Raw genomic sequence first — 23,441 nt, 5'->3', positions numbered from 1 at the left:
CTGGATTTATAATGTCTAACTAGTCTTTGGATTGGGCTGCAAAATCTAGCCACTTATTCTGATGTTTTTTTCTGAATAGAACAGATTACAAAGTTCTTTGCTGAGAAAAATTAAAGTGTTTCTTTTTCTTGGATGCTGTAAATATCCTAGAGACTATAGTAAACACTTGAGAAAAACAAAAGGGAAAATTTAGTAAATGTTTAATTGCTCTTTGAAGCCAGAGTTCAACATCGCCTGGCTTGGTTTTGCTAATTTGTGCCAGGAACACTTCAGACATGCTAGCTAAATAATAGTAACACCACCACCACCGATAACTTCACCGATAACTTTGTATCTTGTTTTGGTTTTAGTAATGCTGCACCTTCAGGGCTCTGCAGAATATCTATACCTAACTTAATGAAAATACTCCTGGTGACAATCAGCTTTCTCAGCTGTAAGCTCCACCCTGAGGACAGTTTGTGATTTCATCTGTTTGGCAGATACCTCTTCTGGACTATGGTGTGCTATTTCGGACAATAGTGTCACACCTAAGGCATGGGGGAAAGGAATAAAATAAATGGTACAGTCTTAACACATACTTCATTCAAGAACTTTTCTCTGTAAGCCAAGCAAATCGATGCTATTTACTTCAGAAATAGGAGTAAAGTTCTGAATTTTTAAAAATTAAAACCTTTTCATATTGTTTCAGAAAATCTTCCCTCTTTCAGCAATGCACTCACAGTCATTATTAATAGAGTGTGTTAACACAGGCTTTAAGCCTTTGTGGAATACAGATAGACTTAAGCATATATTCAACTCTTTTCCAGAAGCAAAGTAAAGGAAGTGGAGAACTCTATGAACTCTTGAGACCAGCTACAGGAATACCAAATGATTGGTCAGTCATGGTAATTCTTGCTACTAAATGACATTATATTTAAATGTATTATAAAATAGCTTGTATTATCACAGGAAAGCCTTCATTCTCATAGGTCTGCATAGCAGCATCCTGTAAATTTGCAACACTGGGCTTTAATTAGTGTCTTTGTTACCACAGCATTGAGAGACACAAAGAGATTGGCAATTCCACAGCTGTAGAAACAAAGGAACACTTCTTATTCAATTATATTCAATGTAGGTAGTCAATAAACTGGAAGGGTACAGAAATACCTCTACTTGTTTTGAATTAGTAAATCCGGAGAATAAAATTACAGGTAACACTTTAAAGTAGCACTTCATGTAATGTGAACATTAATTCAGCTTAAGGGAGACATACTCTTTTATGCTAGCTAAGTGATGCTTGACAAGTTGACAGCAGAATCCTTAGGCAACTACAGTTAAGGAAAAAGCCAAACAAATGTAAGGTCATACTCTTTCCCCATATTGTGACAAAGAGGAAATAACATTTTAGAAATTCTGGTGTACTTTGACACACTGCTATGCTGTACTTGATCACACTGGCTTTAGTTTTATACAGTCTGGAAAGACTGGATTCTCTACTGCAAATGCCACCAGAAAACATGAGATGTCTGTCTCTCATTACTCTGTAGTTCTCAGAAATTGAAGGGATGCAAGGAATGGCCACTAACAGGAATGACTCCTAGTTAGGTTGTGTGCCTGGGAAATGAAGTCAGCAAGACTGGGGAATAATGAGGAGCACAGTGAAACACTGCTGTAGAGAAGGGAATGGGACACTGCTCGTGGAGGGGCACGAACAGGAGTTGAACTGGGGAGGGGGGGAAGCTGTGGAAAGGAGGAGAAGCAGGTAGTGACTGTTAGAAAGCAGGAGATGATTCCTCATCAGAGAAAGACAGAAGAGCTGGGCAACTGAATCATATCCATGGCATCCATGGTGCCTGGGAGCATGCACAGAACATGCTTTGGGGAAAAAAAGGCAAGAAATAAGTAAGATGAGGGATACTACAACAAGAAAAGGCTTAGTAAGCATCAACTGGTGCATCAAAAACATGAACAAGTAATTTAACTTTGGACATATAAGAGAACATTGATGATGCAAGTAATGACTGAACAAGTCAGAATCACAGAATCACAGAATCGTATAGGTTGGCAAAGACCTTTAAGATCATCGAGTCCAACCGTAAACCTAACACTACCAAGACCACCACTACACCATGTCCCTAAGCACCTCATCCAAACGTCTTTTATATACCTCCAGGGATGGCGACTCAACCACTTCCCTGGGCAGCCTGTTCCAATGCTTGATAACCCTTTCAGTGAAGTAAAATTTCCTAATATTCAGTCTAAACCTCCTCTGGCCCAACTTGAGGCCATTTCCTCTCGTCCTATCACTTGTTGGTGTGATGGCACTCAGGATGATCTGCTCCATCAGCTTCCCTGGCACCGAGGTCAGGCTGACAGGCCTGTAGTTCCCCGGGTCCTCCTTCCAGCCCTTCTTGTAGATGGGTGTCACATTTGCTAATCTCCAGTCAACTGGGACCTCCCCAGTTAGCCAGGAAGTCAAAAACACTGTAACAGGCACTGTGTTTGTCCCTGAGTTTAATGAGTGAGACTCAAACTGTTATCTTTAAGGTAGGATTTTGTTTTCTACTGAAAGCATAAAAATCATATTCTGATTCTCAGGTTTCTGAGATTCCCTTCCTGAAGTTTCACTTCCAAATAGCGAAAGCAGATGCTAGGGCTTCTTTTTCCACTGTTTTCAGGAGTTCATTACACACCTGCAGGTTGTAATATAAGGTCCTCTGACAGTAATCACTTCTCCAATAATTAACCATCAGCATTAACCACAGGTCTCAAATAAACGCACATATTTTAGATCAAAACTCCCAATCTAATATTAATTTTATCAAATTCTCTTGAATGTCAGGATTAAGATAACTATTTTCTGATAAAACAGAAAAAAATTGGTAAGCTCTCACTTTGCAAACAAGGAGTGATACAGTTAGCACAATGTTTTCTATTATTGCAACCCCTGCAGTAAGGTAAGGTATTTTTTCCTAAAAACTAGATCTACCAAGACATAACAGCAAAAAACATTTTATGCAGATTTCATTATTCAAGAAAAGCACCAACAAAGAATAATGTCTCAGTATAAACCAATTTGTCCAGTGTTTCAGAGGCTATTTAAGAAGAACCACTGGCAGTTACAGAGATAGCTGAACCATCTTGTGTAGTTTGTGACTTAATGATAGTAATTTCATGTACGGTACGAGCTTTGGCATTCTGAATTAAAATTCTAATTCAGTAAACAGCATTTCTAGACAGGAAAGGGAAGCAAAGAATTATATTAGTGTTTTAATTTAGCTAATAATTCATTAACAAAATATTCCAATATATTTAGCATCGTTTTAACATACGTATTGCTGATATAGAAGTCAGAGATCATCAATAACTGAAGAAAATGTGAGAGGATGCCAAAAGCTTGCTGCCTGATTTCAGAAAATATTTTGATCTTAATATGTAACAACAGATTGTCAATGTCTGTGCATCTCCCAGACTGTATGTTAATTAATTAGACTTGATGATCAAGAGCTCTGTCTTTTCAATTATGTTTTAACAAAATGATTTGTAAAATCAGGACACTGTCATTGGCTAACGGGCAATCCATAAAAAGTTCAAAATACAGGACTGGAAGTTACAGATGTCAACATATATCTGTGAAAATTACTAATTTATGATTAATAGATGTCTTAGCATATTCCAATTTTTTTCCCAAAATAAAGAGAAATTACTTAAAAAAATTCAAGACATCTGGGATATTTTCAAAATGCGCACTTCAATCAACAACGTGTTCCCCATGAAGAAACTTCACAGAATGCTTAACATAGCTTATTATATGTTTTCAAGTTCTCTCTCTTAGTATATATTCTTGTAAAAGGGAATTCTTATCAAGAATATTAGCTGTGGCATTTGAGTTGAAAATAAAAATCAAATTTCAACCACTTTTCTTTCTTTCTGAAGTATTAAGTTTCAATTATAAAAAGATTCTATTTATTAATTGTATACACTTGCAGCATTTATGTTTTTTTAAAGAAGTGCAATAAGCTTTTCATATTGACTTCTCAAAATTGTATTGTTCTTTATCCTTGTAAAATCTGGTTATTTCACGAAAGACAATTCCTTAGAGGAATAACAACGAGGAGTTCCTGAATGTGCTGTCTGAAATGGAATCACATTTAAACGTTTTCCACATACAAGATCATTTACACAAGTTTGAGCTTTCCAGAGGGCTTCTTCATGCAGTTACAGCAAAAGGTTTCCAAACTGAAATATAGCAGCTGACATTGAACTGAAAAATGCGTTTCAAATGGTTGTGGTTGGTAAAACAAGAGTGCCCTCTGTCGATGTTGAACTCAGGATCAACCACTTGGGCACAAATAAAATATGTTTTGCTTGAAAAGTGTCAAGTTAAGGATAACTGTCTCCCTATTCCTGCAAAAACTGATGCTGAAGTTAACCCAGGTTTGAAGTAAAATGCAAAAATTCCTCTTTACAGACAACCCATGGACTTCTCCACTGAAATAATAAATGAAAAAATAACATTGCTATGAGAAAGTGTTTTACCTCTTCATAATAATGGAGATTATTCTCAGCCACATGAGTGAATGTTGATCTCATATCACACTGCATGTTTTGCTTCCACCTGTCCCAATCTGCTTTCAGAGCATTATTGGCACATTCGACTTTGTCTTCAAGTTTCCCAATCTCTTCTGAGAACTAAATGTGAATTGTAAACATTAAAAAATATTAGTAAAGTCACCATTTCAAAAGTGATTGAAATCAAGTGATTGTAGTGCAGACAAACAGAACTGCAGAACCACGGGTGGTATTTAACTTAGCACAGAAAATCATTCCCCAGGGATAAATTTAAATTTTATTCTTAATGAATAACTCAGTACAATTTCTGAAATATGAATAACAGAAATTCTAGGCCAGAATTAAAGTGTTGCTGAAGATATTTTTATTGACTGAGAAGTTACAGACTCTGGCACCTCTTTGCTAGCACTTGACAGTAATGCATCTAAAAAGGAAACTAGAGAGGGCTTTACTGAAGCAGAATCAACTATACAAATTAGATTTGGCTAGAAAAACTGAGAAAACCCTAACAGAACCTTTGATAACCTCAGGAGAAACCAGAATGGGGAGAAGACAGCAGAAATCAAAAGCACAAACTTTCTGATTTCTTGCCTGTCACCTTGCAATCTTTTCTTGTGGAACTAAGCTCTGTGTGACCATGTAAGGGAGACAGAAATACAGAAGCAGAGAAAGAAATTAAAACAAAGGACTTCTGCAGAGAAGAAACTCTTTCACAGCAATCCAGGATCAAAAACCTTGAGGGCTTCTCTACAGACATTATTTTCTTCTAATTACTGTAGATGCACAAAGTGACTTTTCAGCTAATGGGAATGAGTAAGTGGACAAAGGCCCTCTCTTTAATGAGTCTTCTAGTTCTCTCAATAATTTTGTTACCTATTGTCATTTACTAATCAGCTGTGTCAGTTCTGGCTGGCACCCAGTCACAGAATGAGGTACATCTTCTGCAGCTACAGTGCAAATTCATCTGCTGGGACTGTACAGCGACTGTCTGCAGCAGCAGGGAGGTCAGGCAGAAGCACCACCAATAGGGAACATCAAGCAGGAAAAGTTAATCTTTTATTGTTTCCATTGCAACTCAGGTCCTATACACCTTCCTCTTCTTCCTTGCATTCTGCTGTCAGGCAAATTGGTTTTTCGTCATATAACACCCCTGTAAAGCTGGATAGCTCCTCGTGGTCCCTGCAGAGCTGGTGCCTTCATCGATATGAACTTCCAGGATTCCAGGATTAACTGCCAGGATTTCCAAGGAATGCTTAGGCTATTGGCCGAACGCAGAAACGTCAAAATTCAGAGCAGGATGTGGAAAGTCTTGGCTTTCCAGCTTGAACCATGCAGGAAGGACAGCGTTCCAGTGCAACAGCCGGCAGTGCTGCCGCCATCAGAAACGAACTAAGCAGCACCGCCTGAAATGGTCACAGCAACTGAGCCCAATACTTTATTCACAAATCACGGATCCCAATTCCGTCTGAAATACTAGAATCCTTCAGCTCTTAAAGTAGCCAAAAACTCCTTAGCTAGTAAAACTGAAAATTTCATCTGAATGGATTTTCTCTACATTCCACGATACACAGATGAATAAACATTTTTAGTCAGACTTGATTTCTACACTGATTTTCCTTGCCACACTTCTAGATTAATGAAATACTGGTCATTAATCAAGAACAAACCGCAAAATATTATTTCTACTTTAGTGAAAAGTCCACGTTCAATTACCTAGCCAGACCAGTAATCAAACTATGGACAAGGGTAATTTCAACTACCAACACTGTATTCAATATGAAAAGGTTAATCCAAAGTTTAAATGTGGGGAAATTACCTTTAAAGAAATTACAGGCAGCTGGATTCAGTATCTTGGGCACGTCCCAAGTTAATTGCCTTTCCTTCAAATACCAAAAATGAATGCACACAGAATACTGAAAACAGTGAATATTTTTAGATGATTCAGAGTAGGAAAGGCAGTTGAATCCATTTTCTGCTTTTGCAAGAAAGAAGTCCCTATATGGGAATGAGCTAGGCCACACACGTAAAGAACTTCTCCAACTTAGAAGTCCTGGCTGCAGCAGCTTCCCCTTATCTCGTTCTTCATATCTTTACGACATTTATTTTACAGTTTGTTTTTGTCTTGCTTTTTCTAGGAACTACGAATTTCTTCCACGGTGTAGTCACAATGTGATGTGGACAGGCAGACTCTGTCCTGCATCCCTACCTGGATATGCAGTTTAAACATCACCCTCTAAAGCCCAAAAGAAACTGTGTGTTGTATCAAGGCAAGGGTTGGGCTTAAGGTCTAAAGACAGCATTATGCCACATCATCTCAAGTAGAGAGTTTTAAGATCTACTTTTTCACAACTGAAAAGAAACATAAATGCCACCCTCTTCAGCTGCCATGACAGCAGAAATCAAAGAAGAATGGCTTGGTCTCAACACAAACATCTACCTAGAGTGCTCCTCATTTACAAGGTGGAAATTGTTACAATTTAACCTCCAAATTAAATATGATTCTGAATCCATTTTCTTACATTGATCTCGCTGAGGCGGCTAGCGTGATAAATTAAATCTCACATCAGTGATCACCAGAGAAGGACAGCACAGTGCTAACCAGACATCAGACCATGGCCCAGGAAGGTGGGAGCTAGGCACTGCTAGCGCAGAGCGCTACCAGATGTGAACAGTGCGACCTGTAGCCAAAGAGACTTGCCCCCATAGCCAAATTACCTGGTAAGTGACACAGCATTTTACACTATCTCACTATGCAAAATAGCATGAATTTCTATCTGCTACATGAATTAGTTCTACAGCTTGGTGATACTAACCCTTTTTAGCCTGGAGTTGAAACGTAAGATATATTCAGAATGTGATAGGTTCAGCATTTCATCTCTCTACTAGTTTCAAGCCTGAACACTAGAATCCTGAAGTTAGCATTTAATGCTCATCCGGTTCTGTCAGAGCACATTATACCAACCTTTTGTCAGAATCACTATTAGCACTAGTGGCAGTACCAAAACAGTTAAAAACTCCCAAACCACAGAGGGATGCACTAGCATTGCTGTGTATGCCTTCCGAATGGAGCATGGGAGTGACGGAGCCACAGACTCCAACACCTTTACAGCCAGAGCTCTGGAGCTAAGAAAGGTCTAGATAAGCAGGAGGACACCAAAGTCCTCCCAAATATCTGTCAAAGCCTGCATCCAAAATCACAGTCTTCATAGCCCTAACAACTGCCTTCTTTGTGGACTAAATTTCGGAGTGGGACACAAGGTTTTGGCTTTTTAGCAGCACCACAAGCAGCTTTCTAAAAGCTCGGTGGCAGAAGCACAGCTCAATAAAACATTTTTGCCCAGCCAATGAGCCTGACATCTCGTAAGGTTTAATTTGCGATTCCTGCCTATTTCAGCTGCACTGACCTTGGGGATGTTTTGTATTCTCCCGCTGTATAACCTCCTGTTTGTTAAATCATTTAATGTTTGCCGTGACCAATGCTAAAGATCTCACAGCCTTTTATCAGCTCTAATGACAGTCTGAGATTCCTTATCTATGGTGGAAATGTACTTCAAATGAGATTAGAGTTCCTGCCACTCATTGTCAGCAGAATTTCTGGCTACTAGATTGCACTGACAAGTTCAATCTGACATCTGTGAGATCATTAGAAGCTACATGAGTTCTGCTTAGGAATAGAAATGTGCAAATACAGCTGTAAACTCAGTGTTTGACACCAATTCCAATAACAGCACCTGTGGTATGACCACCTTTTATTCTGAAATCAGTCTGGTTAGATATGTCAGCAAAATATTTCAACACATAATAAAAATTAAAACATAGTAAAACACTGATTAAGAAAACAGTTAAAAGTTACTTGAATGGTTAAAAATAGCAGTACACCATCTTCTGTGGCCAAACTACCGCTAATAGAAAAAGCCTTCAACTTCTAATTAAGAAAAAGTCTTCAGGATACAGCTGCCACTCAATTAGAGAACACAGGATTTTATGATCAGATTAGGCTAACAGACATCTGTTTTACTGCTCTCATGAGACTGCAAGGAGAATCAGGCTCTCAGAAACAGGATTTTTTGAAATGAGTAAGAAATAGAGGGGTTGGAAAGATAAAGCAAAGATCTGAACACCTGGGTAATCACACTGTCCAAACGCTTTTACCAAAACTGTAAACACAGTTTTGGAAACACAGAAACAGTGAAAAAAGACCAGGTTGTGCAAACTGATCTCAAAATCTTACTGGAAGCAAGTACAAACATCTCATTATGGAGTAAACCATTGTCAATATCAAATCAACATGGTATGATCAATACTATGCTAAACAGGAAAATTACTCCTTTTTTTCTGTAACAGTTGAGGAAAAGAGAGTGCATGCACCTTGTCTGAGGACTCCATCAGATTGTAACAGAAATACATTCTGAAAAGACCACATCCTGCCAGGCACTGTTCCCTTTCCTACAGTGGACAGCAATAAGACTAGCTGCTAAACAAGCTGTATGAAGTTGCAATTCATCACTGAATCGCTCTGTGCAAATGCAACTGTTTTTAGCAGGTTGCCAACAAACCATACAAATGGGAAGTACTGATTAAAAGGGACGCAATGTTGAAAAGTTGACATAACTAGCTGCATACAAATAACTTGTGCAATGACGTATAACACTCCGTCCTGCCAGCATAAATTCTTAGAATCGTAGAATCGTAGAGTATCTCAAGTTGGAAGGGACCCATAAGGATCATTCTTAATCTATACTGTGCTTTTACATGCCATGCAACTAAAGTGTGCTGCCGGCACGCAGGGCACCCACGGCGCAGGGTGCTGGGGATGTGGGCAGGCTGCAGGAGGAGCCTGCAGCAGGTCTGCCAGTGCCCTCACAGGGCAGCATGGGAATACGGTGGCCTGCAGCCAGCAGAGGACGAGGACCTGCCATTGCTACCCCAACTCCCAGCCTAGGGGGTGTTCTCCAACTTACCATCCTCCGTGCATTTTATAACAGCTTCAAACTTTATAAGTAAACTAAGGACAAAGGGCAGGAGAAGCAGCAGAGGAAGCAGAGAAACAAAAACAGATTAGAGAACATAAAGGCAGTGAAATGAGAGGACAATATAAGTAAACAGAATTTCTACTTCAGGAAAAAACAAAACCAGAGGTATTTACTTACTGTCCCACTGCAGTACACAGAGGCAAATTCTTACAAAATATACCATAGCCATCATAGATGTCAGACAGTGATAATACATGCTCATTTATTCAGCTCAGTGGCAAGAAATCAAATAAAAATATGCACTTCAAGTGCCAAAAACTATCTAAACAGCTCATCTTAACTTGAAAGCTGATTATGACAACTCTAATAAAAAGTATCTGAAATGTCAAGGGCTTTCTCCTTTGATGTACTAAAAAGTTACAGTGATTATTATTTAGTAATTTTTATATATTACTTACACTGTATAACACTGAGTTAACACTGTGCTAAAAGGACATTACTTAGGCTGGAGAGTTAAACAATCAAAAATTTAAAAAATGCCAATGCCCATTGCAGAAGTTCCTTTTAATCGGCCTGCTGAGCCTCAGTGATGGGTTTGGGGATGCCTACCCCCATGGGCTACCAGTTACAGTCTGACTTTGCTAGAATGAATGAAGGTGTCATACTGGAAGTAAAAAAGTATGCCTGGGCCCAACCAGATAAGACAGAAACCTGAAAGAACAGAATCCAGAATGTTTTATTTTAAATAAGTTTAATGAACAGCTTTGCTCACTCTAACCACCTCCTCTTCCTCTCCTACATCAATGGAGCAGCAGCTACAAGAGCACTGCAGCAAGTCTTACTTTCTTTTAACTCCCAGTGTGGAAGTAAACAGAAATGCTAAAAATAAGCTGTGGTACAGTCTATGCTGACAAAACACAGTGGTTGCCCACTATTACCAGTCCTTTGCTCCAGCAGACTATCTACTGAAGTTTTGCATCTTTCTCATGACCGCCTTTGCCTGGCATGCATAGCTACAAAGACCAAACCTTTTCAGAATAAGTATGAAATAACAATAAGAATTATAGAGACACCATCCAGTTACAAAGCATGGCTTCAGAGGAAGTGCTTTCTTCAGGAGATCATCTTTCGCAGTTAGAATAAGGCCTGGAAGATTTCAGCTTTCTGTACATACTCACCAGATCCTTTTCTGTCTTTTTATTGGCTAAAGTATCAACTTTGGAGTCGAGCTCGCCTTGAATTTGGTCTCTCCTTTTCAAAACACCCTTAATATAGGAGACAAAAAAAAAAGAAGTAAACCAGTAAACCACATCAAATTTTAGCCATCTATTCAGAAAACCATCAAACAACTTGGCTATTTAATAAATTAAGCAAGATCACAGAATGATGCCATTTAATAATTTTGACATGATACATGTACTTTCCTCAAACAAAATCTTAAAATCATGTAGTGAAGATTTATTTTTCAATACCTCTATTTTATCTGACGTGCTTTTCAAGAATCTTAGTAAATCCAAAATCAGTGCCGCAAGAATCTGCCATACACAGTATCATTGCTAGTTGTATGAGAAAAACTGCAACAGCAGTTTACTTAGTATCAGCTCAACTTACTGTATATTCATATTTTAAACCAGCAACATGAGTTTGCCAAATTTCATGAACGAAAGTATCTTCTTTGAGTAAAAGTTACAATATAAAGTAGAATAAATGACTAAAAATCGTATACCAGGCATTACTGAAATTGTGACTTTAACCATCAATATTATTTTGTAAGTGCCAAACGTAGTTCAGTAAAATCAGATAAAATTATCATAAAAATGATAGATGTTCTAACATTGATATATGTGCTTATTTTCAGCATATGTAATTATTTCCTCCTTTAAAACTGTCTTATTAGTTTTTAGCATAATCTTAGGATTTTTAGCATAACGTCAAAAAATAATTAGAAAGGGCAAGGAACGTTACTTGTTGAACTACAAAACAGGAATGGTATTACAGATTAAATTTCCATTTCCGATGCTCATTTGCTCTGTTACCTTGAGGAAGCCTTACAAATTTCTCTTTGCCTTAGTTTCCTCATCTGTAAAAGCACACTCAGGTGTGCTTATCTTGCAGAAATGTTGCAAGGCTTTAGTCTTTTAAAAAAAAAATTAGAAGCAGTAAATATATAATTACAAATCTCAAAACCTTCTTTTACATTACCATGCTACAACTGGTTTTACTGCTTCTTCTGCATATACTAAAGAGATTTTCAGTATTCACCTCTAGCATAGGGCATGTTGAAACAGCACAGGGCACAAGCAGCTCTGCCTTCTCTAGCTGTCTCATTTGACTGAGTTCTCTTTGAAATCTTGTCACTTTAACAAACACAACAGAGTAATTTAGGAGGTTAATTTTCAAATAATTTTTCAACATTTCTTTTTGAACAGGTACTCACTATAAAAATTTGGTAAACCTGACTTTGGACAATTCTGAGCAATAGATTAGCAATACATACTAATGCTCATAAATCTACGTTTCAATGGCTCAGAATATCTTTTAGTTAGATAAATACAGAAAATGTTTAGCTGTAAGCATAGAAGCAAAACATATGTCTGGAACAGCTTTCTTTCATATTACAAATGCTTTCTGTTTTTTACTATATCTTTTGCCTCTTTTAAAATTGTTTTAATGACTATTTGTCAAATTTATCACAAATACTCCTTAAATTACAAGGTAAACCCGATGATTTTAATATTAATGTGCTACAACTATAGACAAGTGTTGACTTCTAATGGCAAACAGATGGACTGTGTTTTTAAAACATATTATTATACTTTTATAATTTTTTTGTGTAATATTTAATGATACCCTGCCACAAACCACTCAAATAATTGTATGTGGACCCATAACCAATTTATTGCTGCAATTTGTACCCTGAGGCACAGCAGTACTCTGCATTCCCCAGATTTGCTCTGTGAGTCAGTTAGGAAGGAGCCAGTCCAGATGTAAATATTTTAGCTATGAATTCATCTCTTTCGCCAGTTTAAGGCTGAACTCCCACGACTGGAAAATACAAGGATTGTATTGTATTGACCACACCTTCTTCTGCACATTTGCGCATGATCTTGGCAGCACCGCACAAAGGTCGCTGTGATGAGGGGTTAAACACATCCCTGAAAGCAGGTTTTACTAGTGTGTGACTTCCCCTGTTGTATTTGTGTCGTGACTAGTAGTTCCCTCTCCAAACTGCGAGAGGGAAGTAAACTGTAGGAAAAACAAAAATCCATGGCGAATGAAAGGAAAAGAACAGTTGTAGAACAGGAACGAGCTATTGGAGGAAGATTTTCTTCCAGACAGGACCTCAAGGTAGCCTAATGCTGCATTGCAAGTGTTGCATCAAGAACACTGCAAGCAGAAAAAAAAGCAGTGGGCAACAGCTACTTGTAACACGTGCATGAAGAGCCAGGTAGTCTCTCTGGGGTTTGTCCACAGAAACCTCTCCTCTCTGTGCTCTGGACAAAAGAGAACACCTGAGAAAGGGTGAGCCAGGCTGCCGAGTAGAAGGCAACGCGCGGGCAGCATCTCTTCAATAGCATGAAGGCTGGGATGGCTCATGGGTAACAGACTTAGAAATTCTGAAAAATAAGTTTGGAAGTGGGGGAGAGGAAGAAGACCTGCAATTGTTAGACTGGTAATCTCTTCAGACCTTTAAGCAAAGCAGTATCTACCTCCATCTACCTGCCTGTACATGTAAATAACGAGGCCTGTGAGATACAGGACATTTTGTATGGACCCTCTTTTAGTGAAGCTGGTTTTAAAGACAGCAGTCATGGCAGCAGTAATTCTTAGCCTCTCAGTAATTCTCAGCTCAGCCTTACTGAGAAACCGGCAGCGCTCTGCACAGTGCCAGCAAAGGCTGAGTTAACTTGGGTCTTGCTCTACCCATGGCCTGTAACACACTCTCAGCCCCTACTCAGAACCCACTGCAGTAGGAGCTGGGTTCCCGCAGAGAGGCAAGAACAGATACTGAAGCTTCCATTGCTCAAAACCTAGACAAAGAGGGATTTGTGCACATTTTCTGCTTTCTGGAGGCAGGAGAGTGGGAATTATAACATGCTGCACTCAGTTACTTAATTATGTTGATTATCCATCAGCACTGAGTTTATCAATTCTGAAGTCTGATTTTTTACATTCTCTCCGAGCGTAAGAAAAATACGTACATAAAGGGAAAGGAGAGCATCACCTTATGGCAAAGACTAACACGTGCTTATATAATGGCATGGGGACTGGAAGTTCCCTGCTGTTCTGGAAAAAGAAAACATAGTTTAGGAACATCTCCTAGAAAGGGAAAAACCTCTCCACTCCTTTTCCCCCACACAATCTGTTACTCGATGAGTTCATATTTCAGCAGTGTCAGAGGAGGTCTTTCTCAGCTGCTGTTCCCCAAACCTTTCTGTGTTCCCACCTCCCTGCTACAATGCAGAGCTCTCTGAAGATGGCAAAACCAGACACTCTTTAGCCCAGCTACCAAGGGCTGCCTGCCATGCAAAGCTATCAAGCTCTTCTCATCTGGAAGCGGTGCCTCTTGCCTGATTAACAAGGGAAACAGGACAAACCAGATTCCCTGCTAACGGACAGCTATTCTATGCTGTGCACATTTCGTAACAACAGTAAATAGAGGGACTGCAAAATCATTTTCATCAGTTGCAAAGTCTCTTCTAGTGTTCGTCACTGGACTAAGCCAAACTTTACATACAGCCATATGCAATCCTTACGGAAAACTTACCATCAGAATTTCACTATAGAGAACGTATTCATGTAAAATCGGTAGCAGGTTTTCTGAAAGCCCTGCCATTCGCTTTTCCGTAGCCTTGCAACACTTGTCGATGCAGCTGGCAACACCTTTTAGGGAGTCTGCTATATCTTCTTCCGATGCTGACCACAGTGTGTGGATGGGGCCGTATTCCTTCATTTCATTAAAATACTCTTAACAGGAACATATACAGATATTAGTCTTTTGTTCATTAATAGATGTCCAAGTGATACTAATTGCAACCTCGTATTTACTGTGAACAAAGCAAGAGACTGAGGCTAATGTTTAAATTTGCTCAAATTACCAAGATAAGTAAACTGTAGTTCATTTTATGAATAAACTAATCAATGAATGTATTGTAATTAAGTAGTTCCTAGAAACCTATCAGCAAAAATGCCCCAGTGATTTTAAAAGGACACATACACTTTTAGACCTGATGGGTTGTATTCAGTTCACCCAATGATCTGAATTACTTCACACTGTCTTCATAGAGAGGGACACGAGCCATAGCAGCCCTGGGCAGCTGTTAGTCTGACTTGCTTCTGCTGCCCTGAATTCTTCTGCTACTGTAATGCTCCGAATCCCATTATTAAAACTAGTAGCCTTGGTATGTCCCAAAAGCTGCAGAAGACACACTGAAGTTCACTCCAGTTCTACAGGTGTTATCTCCTTTAGTAGTTTTTATTAATATAAATATATGGATATCCTACAAATTATTTCTCTTATGTCTCTAGGCCAAGTGATAATCTGTAAGCAGAAAGAAAAAGGTCCATAATTCAATGTGCCATTTGGCAGGACTAAACTTGGGAAAGGCTGGATATGACCTGGAAGCTGCATATTCACAGGAGGGTACTGTGAACACATTGGTCATGTATTAGAAACACAATTTCATCACAGCTGAATTTATAATGAAGAAATGTCCAAGAAAAGATGCAAAGCAGACGTGTGCCATGAAGAGTGTAATGTTTACTTTGAGATTAATTGGACAAAAAAAACCTCCATGGAAGATATAATTAAGAATCCCATGTTAAGCTACAGCAAGCAGGAATGTTCTCCAAATCACAGCTATCAACAGTTCATATCCACGACAGTGCAGCCCTGCACACAAGCGTTCTGCCAAGTGCAATTTGGAAAATCTAGAAAGAAGATATAACCTACAGCATTTGGGAGCATGTCAAAATTTGTAAGGTTTTCCAAGAAATATTTTGGCACTGATGCCTTGAACCTACAGACCTCAGCCAGCTATTTCCACTGAAATTAACAATATCAAAAGGAAGTCTTTTCACCAACATGTATCTTCCTTTTATAAGACTCCTCCAATTTAGTGAGGACATGCTGAGATCTGGTACTGCACAATAAAGCACAAGGGCTCAGTTATTAAAAAACACAGTGCAGCTCTTCAAATTATATTACATAGACAATAAAATCCCTCAAGTGCTGACCAGTGGAAATTCTACTGAACAGGCCTAGTCTGAGATCAGGGTCAATCTCAGAAAGTCAGTAATTTAGCATTACAAGTAGGTGTTCAAACTGCTGTTACTTAAGGAAAAAATTGAGATTAAGTCATCCTTCTTAAGAAAACTCTAACAGGCAGTTTCCCATGACAGAAATTATGGCCAACAGTAAAGCTATTAAAAAAAGAAAAATCTACTTGGTTAACACAGAGAAAAGGTGCAGAATGAAACCAAAAAGAGACCTGAAATCTAGACAGCATTATGCCAGTACAAGACAGCACAGAAAACTGTGACTATTTACATTCCACTGAAAGTACAAAACAAAAGGTCACGCAGCTTTCCAAAAAGCACAAGTAACAAGATAGCCATACTTGCTACGTTTTCTTCTTTCTAAGTTCTTTATCAAGTAGTTCAATGACATGTTAAAACTCTTCTTATTAACAAGTTATTCAAATTAACTTGAAGCTCTGCCAGAACAATGACCATTATGAAAAGCCCAGTATAAACACAAATCTCCCTTTTCCCCTGCTTGCTGGAAAGAGTATTTTGCCTGGCACAATGAAAACTAATTTACTTTTCCAATATATTAATTTCTTAAATCAATAAAACTAACATCTGTTTTCTACTTACCCCTTTCTTCCTTGTAAATTCTATGAGCTATTTTGTCTAGTACATTTATTTTCTGACTAAATGTTTCCATGTAATTGTTCATTTCTGTAAACATTTCAGGACGATTTTTAACTCCTCCTCTTACTGAGGATGCTACAGCTCTGACGGTCTGTCCCATCCTGCTCAGCAAACCGGGACCCTGCTTCTTGTGTGAGGAGAGTTCCTATAGACAGAACAAGCTGTGTTTACTTCCATGTACTTTTTTGAGTTCTCTGAAAATAATGCATACTTTAAAGCTTTTTTTTTTTTAAGCAAAACTACATACGTAGGCCTCTGCGTGTCTTTTTAGTGTATAAATCTTACTTTAAAATTACTAGACCAGTGTCAGAACCGTACCTGTCGTGCATTTATTAGCTAAGCCTTTCTGGGCAAACACAAGCACGCCGTGTATCATGCTCTCACAAGAGTGATTAAAGATAGCAGAGAACTTTTACTCTTTCATTCCTTAGGGTGAGTTAGCTAGTTTGCAATTTAGCCTTTTGAACAGGAAAGCAGAGGCAATGATTGCAGAAATAAGTCATAGAGAAAAGGAAACAATGTTCCTACTGGAAGAAACAATCCATCTTTTTTTTTGTAACTCTTTTTATATGTTGCTTGGATAACCTTTGCTGAAGTTCAGAGGCATGCTTTTCTGAGTACAAAAGTCCAATCTTCAGCTGGACTCATCTTGCAAAAATACAACAGGAAATTCAAAGGCTGTATTTTTCTTTTATGAGACTAGTATAACTTTTTTTAAAAAGCAGATGCAAAAGACAGTGCCATGCCAGAACAATAATTAATTTAAAATACTACTTTTCATATAATCTTGGAAGCTTATACGTATCCTGAAAAGCATGCAGTGTAGAAATACTGTGAGTTTGCCACAAAAATCCAAAATGCAGCAAGAAAAACTGCTTTGGAAGGTACAGCAATACTTATGGCCACACACATGATTACCAAAAGCACAGAAGAAAAGGTTATCTAGGGGATGAATATTCCATAAATCCCCTGCCGCCTTCTGACACTTCTGTAACAAGCCGTGGGAGGACAGTATTGAATACTGAACTAGGGAGACTCCTGATACACTCTACTAACACAAGACGCGGTTTCACATAACTGTAAATAAAAATAAAGTCATTTTACCCAGGCCTGCGCAGTAAGAAAAATTTTGAAGTCTTCATTAAAAGTTAAAGTTGGATGATCAGCAATACGGTTCAAAAATTTATGTAAAGCTTTTCTTCGAGTCTCAATGAATTCATCACTAAATCGTTCTACCATTCCTTTCATTATGAATTTTTCAGGCAATGGCTAAGGAAAAAAGAAAAAATATATCGTATAATTTGCATAACATTAAGGGTATTATAATAGTTCTTCTACTTACTAAAAAACACAGGTATACCTTGTAGAACCCACCATGCAAAAACCAAATCGTTATAAAGGGATCACATTCAACAGTGGTATAACATGGTTCTTGTAGCACACAGTGCAGAAGAATGTAAGTAAAACTAAGAAAGAAGGACATAAGTTACTGCAAATGGCACAATTACAAACATAAGAAATACCTTTATGGGATTTTTAATTCTCACAAATGTATAAAGCTAATGAAACTAGGTTGGTTTAATGTTTGTGAGATTTCAGAAACTGAAAAGACCTCAAACATCTCTGTATAAAACTGGAGACATCTTATAAACAAAGAAAAATAACTTAAGTTTTAGCAAACGAACAGGAATAATCAGTGTCGGATGTGCTTCTTCAAGTTTGCTCTTCAACCAAAGGAAATCCTGATATCGTCTTCGAACTTCATATTCACTGGAGTCAAATTCACCACGAGATGTCTGAAAACCAAAGGCAGAAAAAACAGGCCCAGGTTAGAATACCAGAAAAAAAGAACAAAGTAGTTTTAGATTTTGGAGAAAAATGAGTACTTGAAGGGAGTGTATACATGATTCTATTTTGCCTGTGTTATTTGCTTGCTGTTTTTTAAAGTGCAATGATCAACTACTTGAAGAGATAAAACACATCCCATTTTAGCAAGAAATCAAAGTTCTATTGTAAAAAAAAAAAAGCAAGCACTAAACTGCACACAGAGTGACTTATAATAATTAGCCTACCACAATGTTTCCAAAAGATTTCAATCATTATTTTAGCGTGGCATCTTCCTTTTAGCAATCACGGTTACGTTCATTACTTTTAGGGCATTTCTTTTAAAGTGATTAGTAATCTACAAGTGAGGAAAGTCCATTTTTTAGCATTCTGAAAAAAAAACCCAAATAGCTGACATACGTCCTTGGGATCTGCTGACACTAGTCAACAATCCCCACATTCAAAACAAGAAAACTTCAGCATATCAGAGCAATAACACTTCCTGTGCTGCTTAATGGATTCTGCGTTCCATCATCAATTCCAGTTTTGTAGCCCTTTGTTAGAACTTGCCAACAAACCTTTAATGCCTAGAAAAAAATGCTTATTACAGTGTTGCAAAATTGTCAGACCATGAGATTTATTTGATCACTGCTCTATCTTCTAGAATCAAGCCACAAAGAGCCCGTGTTTTCATTAAAGTAATGTGTGCTGTTTAGCATTCATTGTTGCATAGAGATTTATAATGTGATGCAAGTAAATTCTAAAAACCTCAAAACACGCTTTTGTAATCTAAACATTTTTGAGGGTTCAATAAAAATTTTTCAAGGTATGTGGGAGGAATGCTATTACTTTATCATCAACAACCAGCACTTCAAATTAAATACGATAAGAAAGAATAGAATAGATAAAAAAGCAAAAGCAATTCACCTTACAGCCCTTCCATACTTGCCTGAAGAAAAAATGTTCTCTCGTCTACAAAAGCATGCATAAGTGAAAATTACTGCTAGCAACCTAACGAAGATAGCTCTCTTGTACTCTTTAAATATTTTATGACGAATTGATATCTCCTCTCATTTAAGGATGAATAATTCCCATTTGAAAATTTGGTTTTAAATTAATCTTTTAAAAAGAACTCAAAGTAAAAGAAATTAACAGTGCAATTTTCAAAATGCAGCCTGCAGAATATTTGCTGGTAATCCAAGAAGAGCTGGCTAGTCTCACAAGGCTGACTTTCTTCCTTATTTCCAGTAAATAATTTGCATTCAGGACAGCTAAAAATACACTTAGTTGTTTCCCAATATTACTTTTTCATTGGAGAATTGTGGCAGTTTCCCTAGAAATCATATGCAACTGTAAATGGGAAATAAATGTCCATGTGATAGTGGATGCTGTAATTACAAAATAATGGAATTGAAAGACTTTGTAGCAGGTAACATTTATGCAAGACAAAAGACTGCTAGCCTGCAAGTGATCCAAAAGTCATAGATACTTGGGCTACTATAGTGTCTTTGAACTGCTTTTTCATATTCCTGCTGAAGATCACAATAGAAAATGTTATTCTCATATAGAACTGATTTGGCTGTTGAAGAATTATTAGCTATTTTCTCAGCATAAAAAATGTAACCAGCTATACTGAATTTTTTTTCAGAATCTACTGCAGTTTCATACAGTTTTAGTGGTCTATAACTCATGGCAAAATCAGGGTATAATTTAAATTTAGTAACATCCCAGAGAATGGTATGCAAGAAGAGTGAAAATGCTACTACTGTTATCAATGTAAGCCATTATAGCCACGAGTAGATGCTTACCTTTGTGACTACTCTGTATGTAATAAATGTTTCAATGGCTGTAATGTGGCTTTCAGGATCATCGACTGTAATGAAGAGATCTCTTAATTCTGGTTCATCTTCAAATTTATACTGGTTTATCATTGATGAGGGGGATATTGGCGTTGAAGGACTGAATGAGTTTACCTCAGCCAGTGATGTATCCTACAGATAAGACATGCAAACATCCATATCAATACATCTTTATATACAAACACACACATGCAAACACATATGTCTCAGACACTAAAATGGCAAGCTTTTAAATAGTCTGGTAAAACAGATAAGACATAGAGCAGATGAAAGAATTATATAGTACATGGCAAATCTATTATCCTTTTCAGTATTTGCTTCGGTGAGGACGTAAGAAATTAGAATGAGATTGATCTTAAAACTGATGAAAGAGCAAAATGTTACCATTTGACAAGAATGTTATGCATAGCTAGAAAGAGAACTTGCCTATGAATGCTAAAATTAGTTATGAATCCAATCCAGTAACTATGTAGGATACTTACCAGCTTTATTAAAATTGTTAGAAGCCAGTTACTCAGGACTTATGAAGTTTGAATTATCTCTAATAACCTGAACAAGGTGGATAAAAAATGATGACTTTAAAAGAAAACAAGACAAAATCCAAATGAGAACTTTTATTGGAATTGGATATTTCAGTTTGCATACATTTTAAAATAAAGTTTGAAATGGAAAACTTTTACAGAGACATAAATCTAATCTTTTTAAGAAGAAAAACAGTAAGTAAGGATGCAGTACAAATTTGTTGCTTAATTTCTAAAAAAAGTCAAACCACTGCTTAGCTGAACTGGAAAACCACTTTTTGATAGCATCAACCACTTCCACCACAGCTCTCTAAGAATATGCCCCCGTAGCAGCTGGTTCTGCTCAGTGCGTTCAGTGGTGATCACTCAAATGCTGAGAAACTGAGTGGAAATTAGAAACAGGGAAAAACTCTAGTTTTCTTCCTTAGGTGCAAGTCTGGATGAGATCTACTGATCTAAAATCTTGAAGGATACAGTGCCTAGGAAAATAAATTAAATTCACTAACACCATAAAAGAGCATAATAAATGAATAAATCACTAAAAATAATAAATTCGGGCAATTAAAATCGATCACTATGTTTTAAATATCAAACATTTTATACACTTCTTCTAATATATCCAATGCAATGTAGCATTTTTATAACAAACTTTAAAATTAATCTGTTTTCTAGAAGGGTAGTTAGGCTACACTAACTACCAAGTGGCAAAGAGCTGCCTTTCCGGTGCCTCACTAACTACGGAGCAAGGAGAAAAGGGATGTTGCTAAAGAGAAAACTACTCCAGTGGCAGGAGTGGAAATGTGGGAGTCCACAGAAACTAGAGACACCAGCATCATCCTGAGGCTGATCTCGTGGGAGCGAAGAGCACACCACCGCAGTGCTGCTGAGCTTGGCGAGAGTTGCTTTTTTTCCTTTTAATTCAGCTGGATCAAAATTTTCTCTGGAACATGTTCTTCTCTCTTGTTCTTTTCCTGCCTTAAACCTCATTGCCTACTGCCATCCCTCTCCTTTGGATTTATCAACGTACTCCCACAAATACAGAGTAGAAATTTATATTGAGAATTATGCAAGGAAAGCACTGATGTACCAGTTCTCCTCCCATCGCTTAGGTACAGTTCTTTGAACAGGGAGACAAAAGCAGGATGGAAGACTAAAGGCAATGCTTTAAATATTATATAGCTGCTTACTTGTACAGCTGTAAGTCATCTTATTTTTACTCAGTGTGTTCCTATGCATGATTTCTATACTGGTATCCAGCCAGCACTGTCCTGAGTGGTGGGGGATTAATTAGAGAAGTTGTCTTCACTGCCCTCTAGCACTAGCTGGCCATGCTCCACGTGAAGAATGAGGACCGCTAGTTCAGAGCAGCCCATGCGATTCGAAGTGCTGAGACAACAGGAAATTTCCAGGGCAAGAAAAATGCATGTGAGCATGTAAGGGACTTGAATGGCCGTATAACTTGAGGAATAATGACTCTGCAAGGCCTAAATTGGATCAAGGTAAATGTGTTTCATATTTTCTCATTTTCCATGGGTCATTAATACCTTAATGTTTTGTTCCTCCTTCTAGGTTGCTACCAAAAATTGTTCCATACAGGCAGGTTTCTGAAAGTGTATTTATATGGAAGGGCTTATGAATATGTGGTTTGTGAAACAAAACATGGGCAAAAAAAATCCATAGAATAAGCATGTCTTCAGTTCTGTTGTAATACAGCTCTAGTGTTCATCTGCACATGAATGAATGCATGTGAGTTTTAAACAAGCATCTGTTTCTCTTTCTTTATCCTCATGATACTTCAGGTTTACTTCCAGCAGTTCTTGAAGTTCATGTGCAATGTCTGATGCCATCACAGAAACACAGTCAAAAAAGATGATAATTTTCTATTTTCTATACAGCTGTAATTTTGTGGTTGGAACTATGTTTTTGTGTGCATACAGTTGAGGGCAGAAGGAGTTTTGTGGCATAGGAAAATCAGATGATTCTTCTAGCTCTTGGGTTGTAGAACCTTTTTTTAAAAAAACTTCTTTCCTCTTCATCCATGCAAAGAGAATCAAGGTCCTGTCCCACATAATGATGTTTTCCCACACCTCCCCCAGCCCCACCTACCTGCAGTACCCCTTCTCCCTTCCAAGTCCTTTCACTACTGACAGCAGTCAGCAGAGCTGTGTGTGGCTATCAGCAAATAGGTTCATGCATTTTGATTTACTGGCCAGGAGACCAAACAGATAGAAAATCAATGAGCTCCTGGCAGCATGAGGGCCTTGTTCTGGGTCTCCTTCCTCTAATACTTGCAGTTACCCTATCTCACTCTCACATTTGGCTGCAATGGGTCAGTAAGACTCCAAAATAAATAAGGGAAGGAAAACACTCATACAGCAGGAGCAGCCTCAAAGTAGGCTGAGCACACAGCTGAGCCTGCAGCTCTCCGTAGAAGACATTAAGCCCAGGGGTTTGCCTAAACACCACTCCTCCCTGCAGCATAGATCCTTGGCTCAGGGTTGCCTCTATACCTCATCCATCCATCCCTCCCAGGGAGGATCCAGAGCTTGCAATCTTCTGAGGTCAGGGATCCAAAGTGGCTCTGGAGATAAAGGATGTGGTGGCAGAGTTTGTCTTATAAGAGAATAGCTTAGTTGTTGGAGCATTCTTCAAAGAAGCAAAGAGATTCAGGAAGACAGAATGGTTCCTTGGCCAAAAAATTCACTTATAAATCAGTCTTGGAAGAAAGACTGTTTTGGAAGAAAAATTAGCCTCTATGCAATTCTGAAGTGGCATGT

General features: G+C 38.0%; 1 protein-coding gene across 2 annotated transcripts in view; it reads right to left on the bottom strand.

The window, feature by feature from the left end:
- Positions 1-23,441, bottom strand: part of SNX7 (sorting nexin 7) — a 31,119-nt gene that overhangs the window by 4,447 nt on the left and 3,231 nt on the right. Inside the window, exons 2-8 of one of the 2 annotated variants that reach the window (XM_072867062.1) lie at positions 20,093-20,275; positions 18,146-18,256; positions 17,565-17,729; positions 16,404-16,605; positions 14,293-14,492; positions 10,703-10,789; positions 4,519-4,671 (exon numbers count right to left, since the gene is read on the bottom strand). In XM_072867062.1, coding sequence (XP_072723163.1) covers positions 4,519-4,671; positions 10,703-10,789; positions 14,293-14,492; positions 16,404-16,605; positions 17,565-17,729; positions 18,146-18,256; positions 20,093-20,275 — 1,101 coding nt within the window. The remainder of the gene's footprint in view (positions 1-4,518; positions 4,672-10,702; positions 10,790-14,292; positions 14,493-16,403; positions 16,606-17,564; positions 17,730-18,145; positions 18,257-20,092; positions 20,276-23,441) is intronic. The other variant, XM_072867063.1, reaches the window with a different exon arrangement.

This window comes from Ciconia boyciana, chromosome 7 (assembly GCF_034638445.1).
Source record: "Ciconia boyciana chromosome 7, ASM3463844v1, whole genome shotgun sequence".
In the NCBI taxonomy this organism is placed as follows: Eukaryota; Metazoa; Chordata; class Aves; order Ciconiiformes; family Ciconiidae; genus Ciconia; species Ciconia boyciana.
This window is presented reverse-complemented; position numbering and strand designations above follow the sequence as displayed.